The 18125-nt window shown below is 34.0% G+C and overlaps 1 protein-coding gene across 3 annotated transcripts; it reads right to left on the minus strand.

Moving 5' to 3' along the window:
• Positions 1-2658: 2658 nt before the first annotated feature.
• Positions 2659-13912, minus strand: LOC117122244 (UDP-glucose 4-epimerase-like). 3 transcript variants are annotated; one of them, XM_033267775.1, is made up of 9 exons: positions 13759-13912; positions 10187-10319; positions 9747-9862; positions 9388-9501; positions 8882-9061; positions 8192-8372; positions 7061-7224; positions 5798-5912; positions 2659-4475 (listed from the first exon to the last, which is right to left on the minus strand). In XM_033267775.1, the coding sequence occupies exons 2-9, from the start codon at positions 10308-10310 to the stop codon at positions 4417-4419; spliced, it is 1053 nt and encodes a 350-aa protein (XP_033123666.1). In that variant the 5' UTR covers positions 10311-10319; positions 13759-13912; the 3' UTR covers positions 2659-4416. The 3 variants fall into 3 exon arrangements, with proteins under 3 accessions (XP_033123666.1, XP_033123665.1, XP_033123667.1); XM_033267774.1 differs by lacking the exon at positions 13759-13912 and adding an exon at positions 11777-11934; XM_033267776.1 differs by lacking the exon at positions 13759-13912 and adding an exon at positions 11387-11468.
• Positions 13913-18125: the final 4213 nt, after the last annotated feature.

An 18125-nucleotide genomic window follows, 5' to 3' on the forward strand; every position in this document is an offset into this window, starting at 1 on the left:
TAATAATAATAATAACAATTGTAAGGTGTATAATACATAGGTCCCTAAAAAATGTCCATCAGAACACCTCCTTATAATTATAGTAATCTAGCATAGGCCCACAAACAATTGCATCTTCTTGGCAAATGCGTTTCTATTCATCTCTGGCTGATAATTAATGCCTTGCTTAAATGGCTATCGGCAGAGGGGTGTAAGTTATTATATTGAATAGCTGACTAAAACCTTACCAAGAAGAGTGATTAATATCATATCTTCGTAAGTACTTACGGTATCCAATTTTAACGGAAAAAGCGTGAAAATGTTTAAAAGCATGAAATACAACATTATTCGTAGCCCACTATATAACTTATGGCATAACATTTTAAAATAAATGTGCATCAGTCAAGGATTGCTTATGTGTAGGTGTGAAAACCTAAGAGATTAATCACAAGATAAAGGCTGATCTTTTTTTTTCCATTTAGCCATGGATCTCAAACTGCAATAGAACGCCGCCTGGAGTGGTATAAAAAAATCATTCTTTTTCTAATGCGCCATTCCTTATGATGATGATGATGATGATGATGATGATGATGATGATGATGATGATGATGATGATGACGATGATGATGACGATGATTATGATGATGATGATGATGATAATAATAATAATAATAGGCATAATAGGCATAATAATAATAATTATTATTATTATAATAATGATGATGATGATGATGATGATGATGGGGTTATGATGATATTGATGGCGATGATGATAATGATGATGGTGTTGGTGGTTATGATGATGATGATGACGGTTGATGATTTGATGATGATGGCGATGATGATGATCGCGGTGATGATGATGTCGGTAATTATTATTATGTTGATGATTATGGGATAAGAATCGAATTTAACAAAAAAAAAAAAAAAAAAAAAAAAACTCCAATGGAATAAGTATAGAGGCTGTTATGTGACACAATGGTATTAATGGTCAAGCCGGCCTAATTTGCAATCAAAATTTATCACCCTTTTAAAGTGAGGGACATTCATTTTTGTAATATTTGTATGTGCTATTTCCTGGCAGAGGAGCAATTTTTTCCAACCATGGTGTTGTGTCCCCCCTTGAGGGGACCGGTTAGTGGCTCTATTGGTTACCCCAGCATAGGTGCAGATCATGGGGAGAGGAGGGACACGTCCCCCACATATTTTAAGGGGGTTTTGGTAACACTCACTTTTCGACCGCAACGTAATTTCATAAGTAAAGAAGATGCCTGAAAGTTGTTGAATTGAACTGCATAATTAGTGACCCAGGTTTTAACGAAAAGGCCTGTACAGTGCTGTACATTTTATCTTATCTTTATAGCAAGATTTCGGTATCTCTGCCAACTAACATCTATATTGTTTGTAATACGCGTGCCTTTTTTATAATTTGAGAAGTAGGTCTATGAGAAAAAGTATAAGACTGGTTTTAGGCACACGAAGTAGGTAAATTAAAGTAAATACATCAAAGACAATTTAATCAAAGACAGATTAAAGATCATGGTGATGTGATGATGATGAATTTTGCAATATAACAGTGTCATTCCGGCCACCTTGAGGTGTTGTTTCTCAACCATGATGGGGTTGAGGTGGGTGTGGACTTACGGCTTTGAAGTAAGTGAATTAAAGTAAATACATCAAAAAACAATGTTTTAAGTTTTATTTTCTATGGTACATCACGCATATTAAGTAATCTCTATGGTTGCGGAAAATCGATGATAAAAGATCAGGAGAAATTTGTTGGCCCTTCATTTTTACTATAATGTTGATGTGATGATGACGAATGTTAATATATTAAAGTGATGGGCCTATTTCCGGCCATGAGAGGTACTATTTTCCGCAATGTTCGCACCTCAGCCCCAACCATGGTGGGGTTGAGATGGTTGTGGACTCATATCTTATCTTTGAAGTGATGAAGTAAAGTAAATACATCAAAGACGATGTGTTTAAGTCTTATTTTCTATGGCCTCATTACACATACTAATGGCTATGGTTGCCGAAAATCGATGATTTCATGAGAAATTTACTGGCGCTTCATTTTGACTATAATGGTGATGCGATGATGAATTTTACTTAAGAGTGTCATTTTCTGCCATCTAAAGGTACTTTTTCCTCAAATGTTCGCACCTCAGCTCAACCACGGTGGGGTTGCGGTGGGTATGGACTCTCCCCTAAACACCAAAATAAATTTTTAGTTCGCTTGTTTAAAAACTCAGTGTAGCACAGACACTCTAAAATAACCACCACTGAAACAGTTTCTCAGTTTGCTTGTTTAAAAAGCAAGGTAACACACACATGCACAACTACACTCTCCCTCCCCCACCCTTCCCAACATATTAAATTCATCAACTGTGGAAGCTGTTTGGCGCAGCGGGAACGGTTTGGTTTCCGAACCTTGAGGTCGGGGTTTCATTTACTCGCTGTGCATTTCGCTTGTCTTTAATTAAGCAATAAGGCATTGCTTCTCTCCACCCAGGAATATAAATGGGTACCTTGTGGGGTTGCCTGCTACTGCGCCAATATGGCAGCAAAGCATGTGGACCCAAGGACCAGGGGAAAACAAAGCACTTCGTAACGTAAAGGAATAGGCGCTATGTATATACCAAATAACAAAATAACAACAGAATTTAAATAAATACATACATGTTGTCAGAATAAAGCATTTATTGTTCTTTGAGTGAGAACTTTTAATGATAGTTACATACTCATTTAAAATAATAAGGAAGACAAAATCATATCAAATGAATTCCCTACAGTATGTATACAAAAAAAGTCAAGGGATATTATTATTATACAATATTATATATTAATTTTAAATACATCATCTTTTTCATAATACTCTATTTAATAAGTAATCAAACAAACAAATATTCTTTTTGGCTCACAAAATAATTGTTATAAATCAAGACTGAAAGCCATACAGTATTTGGTCTCGAAACAATCTAATTTGTTAATAGCTTATGTTTAAGTGTTCAAATATTTAAAAAAATATATTAAAGTATTATTTAAAAAAAACGTACATTGTATGTAACCTAAACTATACTTTTAAAATGGTTTGAAAATCCTTGTCTATACTTAAGTTGGTTTTTGAAATGTCATGAAGTTTCATTAGGTTTTTGAAATGTCAAATGGAGTCTTTTTTATATACTAGTTTCTCTGCCTTTTTTTTCTCTTTCATCTCAGTCAAACTGTATGCTTTATATTTCTCTGAGCAGAGGATTTTGGTTTTTTTTTTTAAATTAAAAAAAAACATTGAAAAGAAAAAAGAATGTACCATATTTGATATTCTAATTTTATTGGGAAAAACAAGAAATTTAATAAAATAATTATTGAATTCAATCATTCTGGAGAATATTGCACAAAAAAAAAAGAAAAATTAAAAATTAAAAAAAATTTCCCATTCACCTGAGATATCATCTAATACTTAAATTTGTCAATACTATGTTAATACATTTTATCCAGAAGCTTTCTTAAACCCTGTCCATACAATCAAATGTTATTTGACAAAACATGTGACATGCCTAAACAAGGTCATGATGATGTCACATCATGACCATATATAGGCACATCATGACCATGTATAGGCACATCACATAATATATGGGCATACAAAAGTCCTTTGTCAGCTTAAGCTTGGTTTCATTAAAATCGCTACACTGTCACTACAGTGTTTTTTCGTGCAATTGTTGTACTGCGTAGCTGTCCCCGGCGCCATCGGGAAGGCTCCAGAATTCGACCGATCATTCGTCAGAAGTTGCATGCGAAGAAATTTCAGCACTGTGTGTGCATACCGCACCAGACGTTAAGCTTTGTCAACACTATCAAATTTCATGTGACAAAAAAATGTGATGTGCCCATATATGGGTACGATGACATCATATCGCATATCATCAAATTGTTAAACGTGTTCAACTCAACGTTCCATCAAATTTTATGTAATGCTTTTTTGATGAAATATGACCGTGTAGACAATATTTAAGAGAGTTAGAATAAAAAGAATAAAAGTTAAAATATTTATCTTTATGTACACTGTGGCTTGTTAATAAACACAATTCTGTATGTAGCACACTTTATTCAAAAATTAAAAATGGAGAAGTTAACGGTAACTATCCATCTGTAACATCGCTAGATAAGTCAGTTTCTTGAAATTTAAGTTGAGGGTTTTGAAATGTTTGTACCCAAATTATGCATTGATGGAGACAATAATGGTAGGCTGTGCATCTATGACAAACTATTACCAACCAGCATTAAAGGTTAAAGGTTATACATAACAAGTGATTGAGAAATGTGTTGTACTGTACCAATACAACATAATTTCTAAAATAATGTCAATTTATGAAAAGACTAATCAATAAAATACAAGAAGATGAATTACAATTACAAAAAATTAATCAGGATTTAACAATCTGACTTGAATCCATTAGGGTTGTTTGACTGCCAGCGCCACAAGTCTTCACCTAATATGGGGAAAAACAATTTAAAAATAATTATATTATGTGAACAACATAAATGACATCTACAATACACAAAAATTGTTCCTTGTTGTAACCAAGTAGCAAGGGATTAAGAATTATACAAGATATTAGAATGAAGGTCTGTTAATTTTGTTATTCCAAATACTGTACCTTCTATTTTGTTTTGCAACATATTCTATGTGGTGTAAAACACTTAGTAAGATTAATTATCAAACCAATTTTATCATTTGGTATCCTTGATGAAGTCTCTTTATGATAATTAGGAGTGAACTTTTGGTTGCAAGGAAAATCCTGAAACAATTGTGAAGATTGAAGCTATGTCTCTGGGACTGGAGGGCCAGCCACATCTCCGCAATAAAATTACAATGGTAGATCTCAGAAACCATTACCCTGTATTAATTATCCTTTCTGTGCAAAGTTCACAGTTAACTAAACAGAGACTTAAAGCCCCAAAATTTCAATTTTTAGGAAAAATCTAATTTTTGTATAATGTTATAAAGATTTATAAATATAATACGGAATTGCTAGTTTAACTGAATTTAGGCATTCCTAAGAATGAAAAAAATGTAAAATAAGACTGAAATTTGATTTTTCTTTATTGACTGTATAAAGTATACATAAAAGCGAGAGTATTCCAGTGGATGCGATCTACAACCTCTGAATTTGCCTACGATGAATTCGTCGAGAAAATGGTAATATTTTATGAGAAATAGTCTGTATTTCTCATTTTTTTTATTCTTTTGCGTAAAACTAAAATTCATGCCAATATTTTTCCATGATTTATAATAATTGGAGTAATGCAAATGCATACATATTTTCTAAAAAAAGTCATTTTTAGTGAAATTTTGCCGGGAATGGGGCTTTAAAGTGCACTCGGGTTTAACATGGCTAGTTGGATGGTCGAGCGATTAAGGCAGCGGCGCCGCAACCTACATCCATAATATCGGCGCTGGTTCGAATGGCATGCTCGCCTATGGTTCTGGTGGTGGAGCAAATCTTCTCGAATAAGGACTATAAACCGTAGGCCCAGAGTACACACCATAAAAGAACCCACTACATCTTTCGTGATGGGCATGGGGTTAACCTGGTGTACTGGTTCATACAGCCCCTGTTGTGGACAGACGAGAAATAGCTGGTACCAGTTAACTGGGTAGCTCAGACATGAAGAGACCTTTAGAGGAAAAGAAAGTTACTGTACGAGCTAGTCCACACCTCATGTGCTTTGAGACTTTGGTATAAAGCGCTATATAAATCAAACCACATTACACACATTACATTAATAATAAATATTCATCTGTACTTACACATCTCATCAAGACCTCTTGTTGTCTTCCAGTTCAGCTCTTTCTCAGCCAATGATGAGTCAGCATATACAGATGCAAGATCTCCGGCACGTCTTTCTACAATCTTGTATGGTATCTGAAATACAGGCAAGGAAAAAATTATTCCTCAATATTAAGTATAGTGAAAATCAGGGCCCCCCCCCCCATGACAATTTTTCGGGGACCAAGGTTTCTCTGCTGATTTAACATCACTAGGGTATAATTAAAATGCCAACATCACTAGGGTATAAATAAAAAAAATTATGTTTTCATAATTCCATTTATTAATAGAAATGGTACAAATTTAGTGTCTAATCACATGTTATTGTGCTCTTCAAGTCCAATAAACCTAGTTTTAAAAAACTAAGATGGCAGCGAATTTGAAAATCACGATGGCCACCACAAACATTTCTGAAAATTAAATATTTTTTTGATATATAATTCAATTTCTTCTTGATTAAAAACGGTAAATTTGGTGGTCAGGGCTTGTCTGGAGCCAAACACCTAGCATAGAATTGGCATGGACACAGGGAATCATTGGTTTGCTTTTTAATTTTCTAAAAACAGTATACTAGAACCAGGGAATCATTTCCTGAAATTTGCCATGAGGAGGGCCAACCAACACTGACCGGAGGTCTGAACCTAAAAAGTACCTGGTCAGGATCTAAGAGTAAAACTTCTGATGTGGGCCAAGGGAAAGAAATTTTAAGGTTTAAGATGGTAAAAATTGTCATGCTAAAAGTCAGGCTAAGGAAGAAAAAATTGTTTGATATGTTCTACAACGATTTTTCTAAGACGCACACAGTATATATTTGATGGAAAAATTTGGAAGCGGTTAATGATATACAGATTTTTGAATATTTAAAACTGGAGGAAAAGGGGCATAACCATTCTATTTTCCACCTTTTCCTCCAGTTTTTAAATATTCAAAAATCTGTATATCATTACCTGCTTCTAAGATATTCATTTTTTTGTGTCTTAGAAAATCAGTTCTACAACATATAAAATAAATGTTCCTGGCTTTAAGATAAACAGGGGATGACGGAGAATCAATGCTTATCAGAGTGAAAATTCCTCATTCGACCCCTCTAACACCATCACTACTTGATACATGTAGCTCCATGTATGTGTCTAAAGTTTTGCTTCTGCATAGGATACATACTGTACAAACCTTCACCATTATTATTATATCTATTTATTTTACAAAAATAGTAATGTTTTTATCGAATCCACTTGCAAACTCACTTTTCTCCCTGAAACCTTTTCAAGGGATTTGACCATTTCTAGTACTGAGTATCCTTTGCCAGATCCGAGATTGTAAATTTTCAGGCCGCAGTTCTCATTTAATTTCTCGATAGCCTTGACATGACCTTGTGCCAAGTCGACAATGTGAATGTAATCACGAACACCTGCAAAATAAAATCATTTACACTCCATAAAATTATAAAAACTGTTTAGAGGAATCTTTTAGAGAATGGAAGCTTCAAAATTAGAATAACAGTCAAAAAGTGTTCATTGCCTCTTAATCCTCCAAAGGATTGGATATTTAAATTATTGAAAGTATTTCAAGGAAGTATTATATAATTATGCAATACCAAGAGATGCAAAAAACCAAAGAATACATAATCCTGGAGGCAATACCTAGCAATGCATTTTCCACAGATATATAATTGGGGACAAAGTTGTACACAAGAATGCAAAAACATATCCATGAATGGACACATTAGCCAAATATAACACCCATTAAAGCCTTGTTCGCACTAAATTTACAAAATGGTAAATTTAACCAGGGTAACTTTAAACAAAGTCATGGGTACATTTCACCATTGTTCGCACTTGGATTATTCACGCGGTTAGTTTTACCATAATTTTACCAAGATTTAACCTTGTGTATAAAAAATATTATTGAGGGCGCTAGTTTGTGACTTCAACTTCCAGTTTTGTTCGAGCGGTGTCAACATGGAAGAAGTTTTAACCGTTGTTGCGCGTCCGGATTGGACTTCTTGACAAGTATGTTAGTTTAAGGGTGGTTAGTTTAACCGAGACCGTGGTAATTTTTACTGGGCAGGCTGAGGTCGGTAAAATTAACCATTCGGCTTGGTTAATTTAACCCTGAGGGAATTGTAACCGACGTTCGGATTGGAATTTTTTTTGGTCAATTTAGCCAGTGACTCGGTTAATTTGACCAAATTAAGTCCAGTGCGATAGGGGCTTAAGAAAGCAAAACTTGGGGAGCATTGAGGCAATGTAATACACAGAGATATATAAATTTCCCAGTAGTAAGAAAGGGTGTATTATCTAGCCATGTATTTTCCAAAGATGCATATAATATATTGAAAATACATATATTGCTGATGACTTTTTAACTGAAATTACCTGTTCCATCAGGTGTATCATAATCATTGCCAAACACTTTGACCTCAGGTCGTTGTCCTACTGCTACCTGTGCGACAAATGGCATTAGGTTTGCTGGAGGACCCTGGGGATCTTCACCAAGTTTGCCGGACTTGTGAGAACCAACTGGATTGAAGTACCTCAGGATGACAACATTTAAATCCTTTGCAAGAAAAAATACTGTTTGTTATTTAAAAGATTACGAAGTGCCATGATGACTGGATTATATATCAATAATTTCTCAATTCAATTAATTGAGTGAATGAAACAAATATCCTTAACCAGAAAATACAAAGACTTCAAACAAGTTAGCTACAATTCATTTGCCAAGGGTCACCATTGCCAATGGAAAATCAATGGTCACATTAAAATCCTCAGGCTCTGCCGAATTGGAGAGTCTCGTCACTCCTGGATCTGTCAATGGGACAACAGCAAATGGCGTCGCCGTCACCGGCAGCAGCTGCAACGCTACTAATAATACATTATAAAATTCTGTTGTGTCAGCTCCAATTTTAAGAATTTCATAGGAGACAAATTTCTTTCTCAGAGCTACTAAACTCATTGAAAGGCATGTTCTGAATCTTTCTAGCCTGCTTTTGACCATTTTTCAAAATACAGTTAGAAGAACGAATGTGTTTGGCATCTATTTCTTGATTATGCCTTGGATCTCACCTTATCCGCTTGCTTGCAGTCACGCAGGATGTCCTCAATGAAGAACTTTGTTTTTCCGTAAGGATTTGAGATGCCTTTACCCACTGGATGTTCTTCTGTCAAGGGCAATTTCTCTGGTAAACCATAAACCGTTGCTGAGCTTGAAAATACTATGTTTTTCACTCCTTCTTCTTTCATAACCTGTTGATTAAAATATACTCAAAACTAGAATGTATTGTACTGTAATGACAAATTACATCAGTACTGCATACCATTTACCATTTACTATGTTTACTGAGTTTAAAAAACAGAAACAAGCTCCAGCTAAAACAATGTATTTTAAAATAACATTCAGAAAACAACTTTAGAAATCTAGTAAAAGGGATCAAACAAGTTATTATCTTCCAATAAGACAGATCAAAACAATTAATATTTTGCTGATACAGAATTTTGACTAACAAATCCTGTATTTTCTGACCAATTATCACAGTATTCTCAATGTTAGAAGCTATAACATTCAACTTCACCTCAAGCAGATTAATTGCGCCTCCAACGTTGACCTTATAGTAGCGGAGTGGTTCGTGTATTGATTCTCCCACAGCCTTTAGTGAAGCTAAATGAATTACTGATGTAATATTATGCTGTGAAAAATAAGAGAATGTTATTTACATCACTGATTAATCTCATGCATGAACATCCACTTTTTACGTCTGAACAATCAACACAACATGCTACACTAAAGGAATAAATTCATACTGTACGATTTCAATAACCACCCCACCACAGCAACCTTCTTCAGTTTATGCAAAAATCTGAATTATGTTGATCAGTAAATAAAAGTAAAATAACACATTGAATATTTCTTAATGCATGAAATAATTATCACCTTTTTGAAAACATCAGTTAATGAAGCCTTGTTGAGAATGTCTACTTCATAACATGGTATAGATTTCCCTGTAATTTCTTCAACTCGACATATACTTATTGGTTGACCATTGCTCCCTGTCAGAAAATAAAACAATGATGTTTCATTGAATTCTTTATCTTCAAAATGTATTTTCATTACAAATACTAGCTTTATGCTATATTTTTAATGTGGCAAGACACACGCATGTCAGACTTGTCACTTTCAAATAATTTACCATTTCCACTGAAAGGAACACATTAAAAGCAAGACATACTATAAAATTGAACTACTTAAGATAAGAAAAGCAAACAACAAAGTAATCCAACATTCAGTTCAGTACAGTAGAACCAAACAGACAATATTTGTATTATGTGTATGTGAAGTCTATGCCAGTTTTAGTCAAGTTGTCAATTATGCACCTTTCATAGAATTTACAAAGTTGTCGACGACCACTGGCTTGTAGCCTGCTTCTACCAGTTCCAAGACGGTGTGACTCCCAATATAACCCGCTCCACCTGTCACAAGGATCTCTTCTGCAGCCATATTTGTGTACTGTAAAAGCAAACAAAAGCGTTAAGAATCCAGAGATATTGTTAGTTAAATAATGACAATTGTTCTTGTGTTAGCTCCAGAAACGTGCCAACAAAAGAGGTCAGCCAAGTCCAACAGAAGTGGTCAAGGCACAGTGCTACCTTGTGGTACAGAACCTGAGTAATTCTCTTGATAGTTGGCTCAGTCTAAAGGATGGTAAAAATTGTAATTTCAGACCACAATATTAGGGATTGTAATGACAGTTGATTTGATTGGCAAATTAATATTTTAGCCTGAGGATATCTGATGACAATGTTAATTCCCCACACCTAACCCTCTGCCGACGCGATAATGGGTGGCATAATATGATACAGTGGCAGATCCAGGAATTTGAAATAGCGGGGACCCAGGAAGGGGCTTTCACAGATGGGGAGACCATCTCAGTCCCAAAATTGTTGTGGCTGAGGTAAGAAACATGAAAAGAATCCTAACTCATAAAAGACCAAAACCAACTAGGACAAAAATAAAATCCTGATGCCAGTTGTATTCTGATCCTCTGAAGTCTTCCCATGGATGACTATTCTTTAATAAAATTTTCATTTGAATTTCAAATCAACAATGGTTGATCAACTTTCAACTGGCTTTCTGCATCATCCATCGTTGTATTTAAATGCTGAATTTAATGGTTCCTGTTAAAGTTTATTAATCATCCAGGTAATAAATGAATGTATCAAAAACATAAAAGTATTCTAGTAGTTAATAGTTGTACTATCACAAAAACATAAAAAGTATATCGTTATAGTGGCAAAACTAATATTAAAACTATAAAGTTCTTGCTTTTTAAATGTTGAATTATCATAACAAATGTATGTAAAAAGATATAGAAGCCTGTATATTAATATCACAGAGGCAATTAAAAAAATAATTTAAAAAGAAATAATTGGCTTACTCGAGTATTTTGTGGTTGAATGGTAAAACCTAATTGTAAAAGACCAATGCCTATATTTTTAGTCACAAACCAATGTGTATTCATCCTAAAGGGGTAACAGCAAAAGTATTGAATAAAATGACTTCTAGTCAATACCTACTTTAAGAGTTAGTCCTATGTTATTGTTGTTGATAAGAGCTCAAACTGCTCATTTTTATCAAACCAGGGAGATCAGCTATAACCTATATAAATCAAATCGAAAAAATTATCTTTTTTTTAAATGGTTGATAAAATTGTAAAATGCTGGTGAAGCTGAGGGGCTTAGTCGGAGTTACCTAGCCCAAAGAGTTGTTACACTAAATAATACTAGTTATTAACTACCTAGGCCCTGTAATTTAAGATCTGTATCCAGTTGTTGCGCTGTTCATGTATGTAGGCAGGCCTAAGTAACGCCAACGGATAGGTTAGGAAGAGTGAGCTTAGCCTAGGCTAGTCTATCTCTATAGGAAGAACGTTTTTACTTTTAGGTAGTAATTTATTAGTTACTTACATGAAAAATCGGTAAGATATGAAGTATGAAGAAAAATTAGTTGTTCACCAAAACCGATGCCCCTGTTGACCCAGGGTACAGAAAGTAAATACAAATTCCACGTAGACAGCTACCGGCGACTTCTTCAGCCAAAAGAACGCTCCGTGTCCACGTAAACACATGTTACATACAGTGACGTCAGTTAACAACATTTGCTGCCCTCTATAGCATCACTTTGATTTATTTTTATTTTTTTGAGTCAATTACATTTTTTATTTATTTATTTTTTTTTTTGAGTCAGATAATAAACACAAATGCTATTAAGATGTGAGTTTGCCTCACGAAATATCATAGGAGTGATTATTATAGCCAATAATAAAAAGGTTATCTAGCCGTTGTTTCCCTAGCTCAAATAAACGGAGAGAAGAAGCACCGCGCCCCTTAAGCCATATATATGCGACGAACTTAGTACCAGTCAGTCGATTCCGAGACATCATGACAACATGATACAAGTCATCAACAATGGTTGATCAACTTTCAACTGGCTTTCTACATCATCCATTGTTGTATTTAAATGCTGAATTTAATGGTTCCTGTTAAAGTTTATTAATCATCCAGGTAATAAATGAATGTATCAAAAACATAAAAGTATTTTAGTAGTTAATAGTTGTATTATCACAAAAACATGAAAAGTATTGTTTATAGTGGCAAAACTAATATTAACACTATAAAGTACTTGCTTTTTAAATGTTGAATTATCATAACAAATGTATGTAAAAAGTTATAGAAGCCTGTATGTTAATATCACTGAGGCAATTAAAAAAATAATTAAAAAAGAAAAAAATTGGCTTACTTGAGTACTTTGTGGTTGAATGGTGTAAAACTTAATTGTAAAAGACCAATTTTAGTAATCTGAATTATTAAGCTAGGACCATACTACAAACCTTTACAAATCAAGGCATTAAAGCCTACATGAAAAGAATCCTAACTCCTAAAAGACCAAAACCAACTAGGACAAAAAAAAATCCTGATGCCAGTTGTATTCTGATCATCTGAAGTCTTCCTATGAATGACTCTTCTTTAATGAAATCTTCATTTGAATTTCTGCATGTCATCAACAATGGTTGATCAACTTTCAACTGGCTTTCTACATCATCCATTGTTGTATTTAAATGCTGAATTTAATGGTTCCTGTTAAAGTTTATTAATCATCCAGGTAATAAATGAATGTATCAAAAACATAAAAGTATGTTAGTAGTTAATAGTTGTATTATCACAAAAACATTAAAAGTATTGTTTATAGTGGCAAAACTAATATTAACACTATAAAGTACTTGCTTTTTAAATATTGAATTATCATGACAAATGTATGTAAAAAGTTATAGAAGCCTGTATGTTAATATCAATGAGGCAATTAAAAAAAATAATTAAAAAAGAAAAAAATTGGCTTACTCAAGTACTTTGTTTGTGGTTGAATGGTAAAACTTAATTGTAAAAGACCAATGCCTATATTTTCAGTCACAAACCAATGTGTATTCTTCCTAAAGGTGTAACAGCAAAAGTATTGAATAAAATTACTTCTAGTCAATACCTACTTTAAGAGTTAGTCCTATGTTATTGTTGTTGATAAAACCTTGCAAAGAGCTCAAACTGCTAATTTTTATCAAACCAGGGAGATCAGCTATAGGCCCTAACTTATATAAATCAAATCGAAAAAATTATCTTTTTTTTAAATGGTTGATAAAATTGTAAAATGCTGGTGAAGCTGAGGGGCTTAGTCGGAGTTACCTAGCCCAAAGAGTTGTTACACTAAATAATACTAGTTATTAACTACCTAGGCCCTGTAATTTAAGATCTGTATCCAGTTGTTGCGCTGTTCATGTATGTAGGCAGGCCTAAGTAACGCCAACGGATAGGTTAGGAGGAGTGAGCTTAGCCTAGGCTAGTCTATCTCTATAGGAAGAACGTTTTTACTTTTAGGTAGTAATTTATTAGTTACTTACATGAAAAATCGGTAAGATATGAAGTATGAAGAAAAATTAGTTGTTCACCAAAACTGATACCCCTGTTGACCCAGGGTACAGAAAGTAAATACAAATTCCACGTAGACAGCTACCGGCGACTTCATCAGCCAAAAGAACGCTCCGTGTCCACGTAAACACATGTTACATACAGTGACGTCAGTTAACAACATTTGCTGCCCTCTATAGCATCACTTTGATTTATTTTTATTTTTTTGAGTCAATTACATTTTTTATTTATTTATTTTTTTTTTTTGAGTCAGATAATAAACACAAATGCTATTAAGATGTGAGTTTGCCTCACGAAATATCATAAGAGTGATTATTATAGCCAATAATAAAAAGGTTATCTAGCCGTTGTTCAAATAAACGGAGAGAAGAAGCACCGCGCCCCTTAAGCCATATATATGCGATGAACTTAGTACCAGTCAGTCGATTCCGAGACTTCATTTTTTTGAGTCAATACTGTGGGTCAATAATGCGCATGGTCATGGTGTCAAAAGTAAAGAAAAACTTAAATATTCGAAATAATTGTTATTAATTAAAAAAAATAAATTGTTGCCACAAATATTATTAAGATGTGGAATGTTTATTTGTATAAAAAACATTATTTGGAATTAAAAATTAAGATGCATAAAATTTAACAGAAATAAATTCTTAAAATTGGAAAAAGAAAAATATTAAATAATTATACGCTATTCGAACCCACGACCTTAAGTACTTTAGAACACATGTTTAACCAACTGCGCCATTCATGCGATGTTAGTAATTAGTGGTAATGTCAATAATGTACAGTCCTTCCTGAAACCCTTAATTGTTTTGTTTTGTAGGCATAGGAGGAGCCCTGGGGTCCAACTTACAAAAAGGGCGATGAACGTTTGTTGGAAAAATCCCCTTTTATGTGTACAAATTTTCCTGCACGTCAGTTCAGAACTGGCAACGCTAAAAGTTTTTGAAGTTTTAAATCCATGTTTTGTTTTGTAAGTGTAGGGGGAACCCTGGGGTTCATATAGTATAACTGTACAATACGTTATTTAGAATAATACTGTAGGCCTATTTACATATACAGTACATAAATACGTTGACCTACAAAACCCATGAAATGAAATGAAATGGGATGATTCCATTATATAAATAATGAAAAGGTAACAAGTCATTATATATAAATAATGAAAAGTATACTTAAATTATTTATATAGGCCTATAATAAGTTCAATGATTTCATTATAAATAACGAATTGACTTCAAACTCATTATTTATAAATAACTGCTTTTACATTTCATTATATATAAATAATAGCTGTCGTAAAGTGCCTAATAAGCGCCCCGTTTGAATAAGTTTTGTTCATTATTTAAAACATTATGTGATTTTTTTTTCTTAGCAAGCCAATATAATCCAATCAATCCCGGGACTGTGGTTGGCACGATTTGAGCTTCGAAGTGAATTCACCTTTTCTTATGTCAATTTTAAGAATGAAGATATTTTCTCTTCTGGACAGATAGGATGAGAACTCCCTGGACAGTATCTTTCCAACTTTCCTCTTCTTGTATTTGTCTAGTCCTACTTCTATTTTTCTTTACCAGAAAATTTGCACCTTTAGCAGGTTTTCATCTGAGTTTGCAAGAAAACCCTGCAATGGTCCTGCTACTCAATTGGTGACCAACAAGCTTAGGCCTACACCACCACCACCACTCTATTACTGCTGTTGAAACTCACAGCATTCTTTGTCATTAGCAGTGGCGTATCTAGAAGTCTTGGGAATTGGGAGGCTGATGGGGGGGGGGGGCTAATTACATAAATTAACCACTTGTATTGTAAATGCCACAGATTATGGGTAATATGCCTACAGTACAGAATTATTATTATATTAAGCCTACAGTAGAACCATGAAGGTATATATTTTATACCTCCTGGTAGAACCTCCTCATTCACCTCATTCAGCAGGGGAATGAAACGAAGGATATGCCTATGCCTATCGTTACCCTCCGCCCGAACCCATAAGGGAACTTAATTAATGGACAAGGACAAGGGAGAATGTCAATGGCCTGGTCAATTCAACCCTTATTTCCCATGACAATAACAATAGCTGGACTCAAAATGATATTTTATTCAAATCTTAATTCTTAATTGACAATAGTCTTGTTACACCATTATTATAATTGTATACGAATTTTGGCCCTTGTGCCCACAACATGCACGAAGAGGTCTAAACCATTACGGCCCTATTATATCTTCATCTTCTTATATTGTAAAAAAAGAATATTGATTATATTATTTATTCACGCACCTGATTCATGATACAATTTCTGAGTTTTAATCACATTTATGTTGATTTTATATCCTAAATATATATTTGTATTAACAATAAGTTTTTAAGATTTAGTTAGTTTTATTGTAACTCGTTCTTAGATCAATTAAATTACAGATTGTCGTTGTATTGTTGTGTGTCCCCCCCCCCCCCTCTTTAAGGTCAACCCCCCCCCCCCCTCTTTAAGGGACAATATACAATATTTAAGATTTTCGAGAGTATCCCCTTCAGTGACACGTTTTTGGCTCCAAAATTATCAATTAATATTGGTTCTATTGGATGTCATTTTGTTGGCTACGGTTGACATTTACAACGCATAATAAAGAAACAAAAACTTAACATGCTGCCGTCGATCTACACTTGTAGTTGAGGATGGGTTAAACCGATTTGTCTCCTTTCCGTTTTGATGTTGTTTTTTTTGTTTTTTTTTTCACCTATTGTTTTTTATTTTTGTATTGTTTAAAGTAAAACAAGAATTGCAGATTAGGGAAAACTGTAAAAAAATATAGTATATACTAGTTGATTTTAAATAAAATGAAAAGAGAAATCCTCACTGAAATACACTGAAAAAATATGTCAAAGTGAGACGGTTTCTCATTAATGTGTTATTTAATGATTATATTGAAGTGTCAAGAAACAAAAAAATGGCACAAAATTTCCGTTTTTCAATATTGTACTTGAAATAGACCTCTGTATTTTTCCTTTTATATTTCTCATATGACACCTACTTTTTTTTAATTACACAAATAATATTCCATCCTGGTATTAATCTGGTGTTACGGTATTTTATTGTGTTCCACCATCCCATTTGACCTAATACCGGTACTCGGCCTATTTAAACTGCATGCATTTTAGCTTAACGGGGAAAAATCCTCTTGTGAGCTTGTGGTTTAATTTCTATAGAAAATACCATCAGTAAAACGAGAATTATAACAATGTGTTCGGTATACAGTACAATCAAACAAATATACTATACAGTACCGGTACCCGGGTTTAGCCTGTTAAAGAGGAACCCGGTATCTCTGAATTTTAGTAGCCCTGGGTTTCTTTCAGATAAGCTTCTTTTCGAGGCTGATTTTGCACAGTAAAGAATTGGATGGAGGGGGTGGGGAAGGGGCTGATGATACTATGCTGTAAATTTTGGGAATTATTACTATAAAACAATAAATAGGGCCACTGTAGCATCAGTCTGTATCATGGTGTGTACTAACCGGCATTAAATTCACCTAAACTACCCAGTATAAAGCAAGCGTGTTTTGAATATTTTTATTCTTTGAAATTTGTGTACAGTGCATGTACTGTAATATCTCGAAATGAAGCCCAATTCTGAGGCTGCAACTAAAGAGGGGGCTTCAATTACAGATGGGCTCTTCTCGAGATTAAGCCACTGGGCTTCTATTCGAGGTTTTACGGTTATTGATTTATATCCGTCTATATAATCACACGCAGGATACGTATATTCCTTAAAATATTAAGGATATGTTTATTGTAATTGTAGCATGATTAGAATGACCCTTCCAGACACTGTCATTATAATTTTTCAAACTGTAACAGCTATAAGTTGTAACCAGGTTTTTTTTTTAGTGTGAAAGCAAATAAAACTTCCAGTGGTATCGCAGGGGAACACTGTGATAATGTTGAAACAATTTCGGTTAGTGTGATAAGGCTATAATTCAATGTGTGTTATACCAGAGTTTCTCTATGGTTATAAATTCGTCAGAGGTCTGTATACACGTATCTTATGATAACACTCTTAGGGAGGGTGTTGTCGTTACCGAATTCCTATCCTGTAGGCCTCATTATTTTGTAAGTACTTGAAACAGAATTAAAATGTAGCGATATCAGCAAGGTGAACATCGAGACGATTTCTCGCTTTCGGTATTAGGTGACGCAGCGGTACTAGATAGGGCACGGTACAGACGATTACTCGATTCTTGCATTGTACTCTGTTGAAGAACGAAAATAATAATGAAAATGAGCAGCACCGTAAACACAATATAAACAAATAGTTAATAATTATATATATATAGGCCTATATAT

The sequence above is a fragment of the Anneissia japonica genome, unplaced genomic scaffold (genome assembly GCF_011630105.1).
Source record: "Anneissia japonica isolate Jap-2015-1 unplaced genomic scaffold, ASM1163010v1 scaffold287708_len1499824_cov190, whole genome shotgun sequence".
NCBI classification, from domain to species: Eukaryota; Metazoa; Echinodermata; class Crinoidea; order Comatulida; family Comatulidae; genus Anneissia; species Anneissia japonica.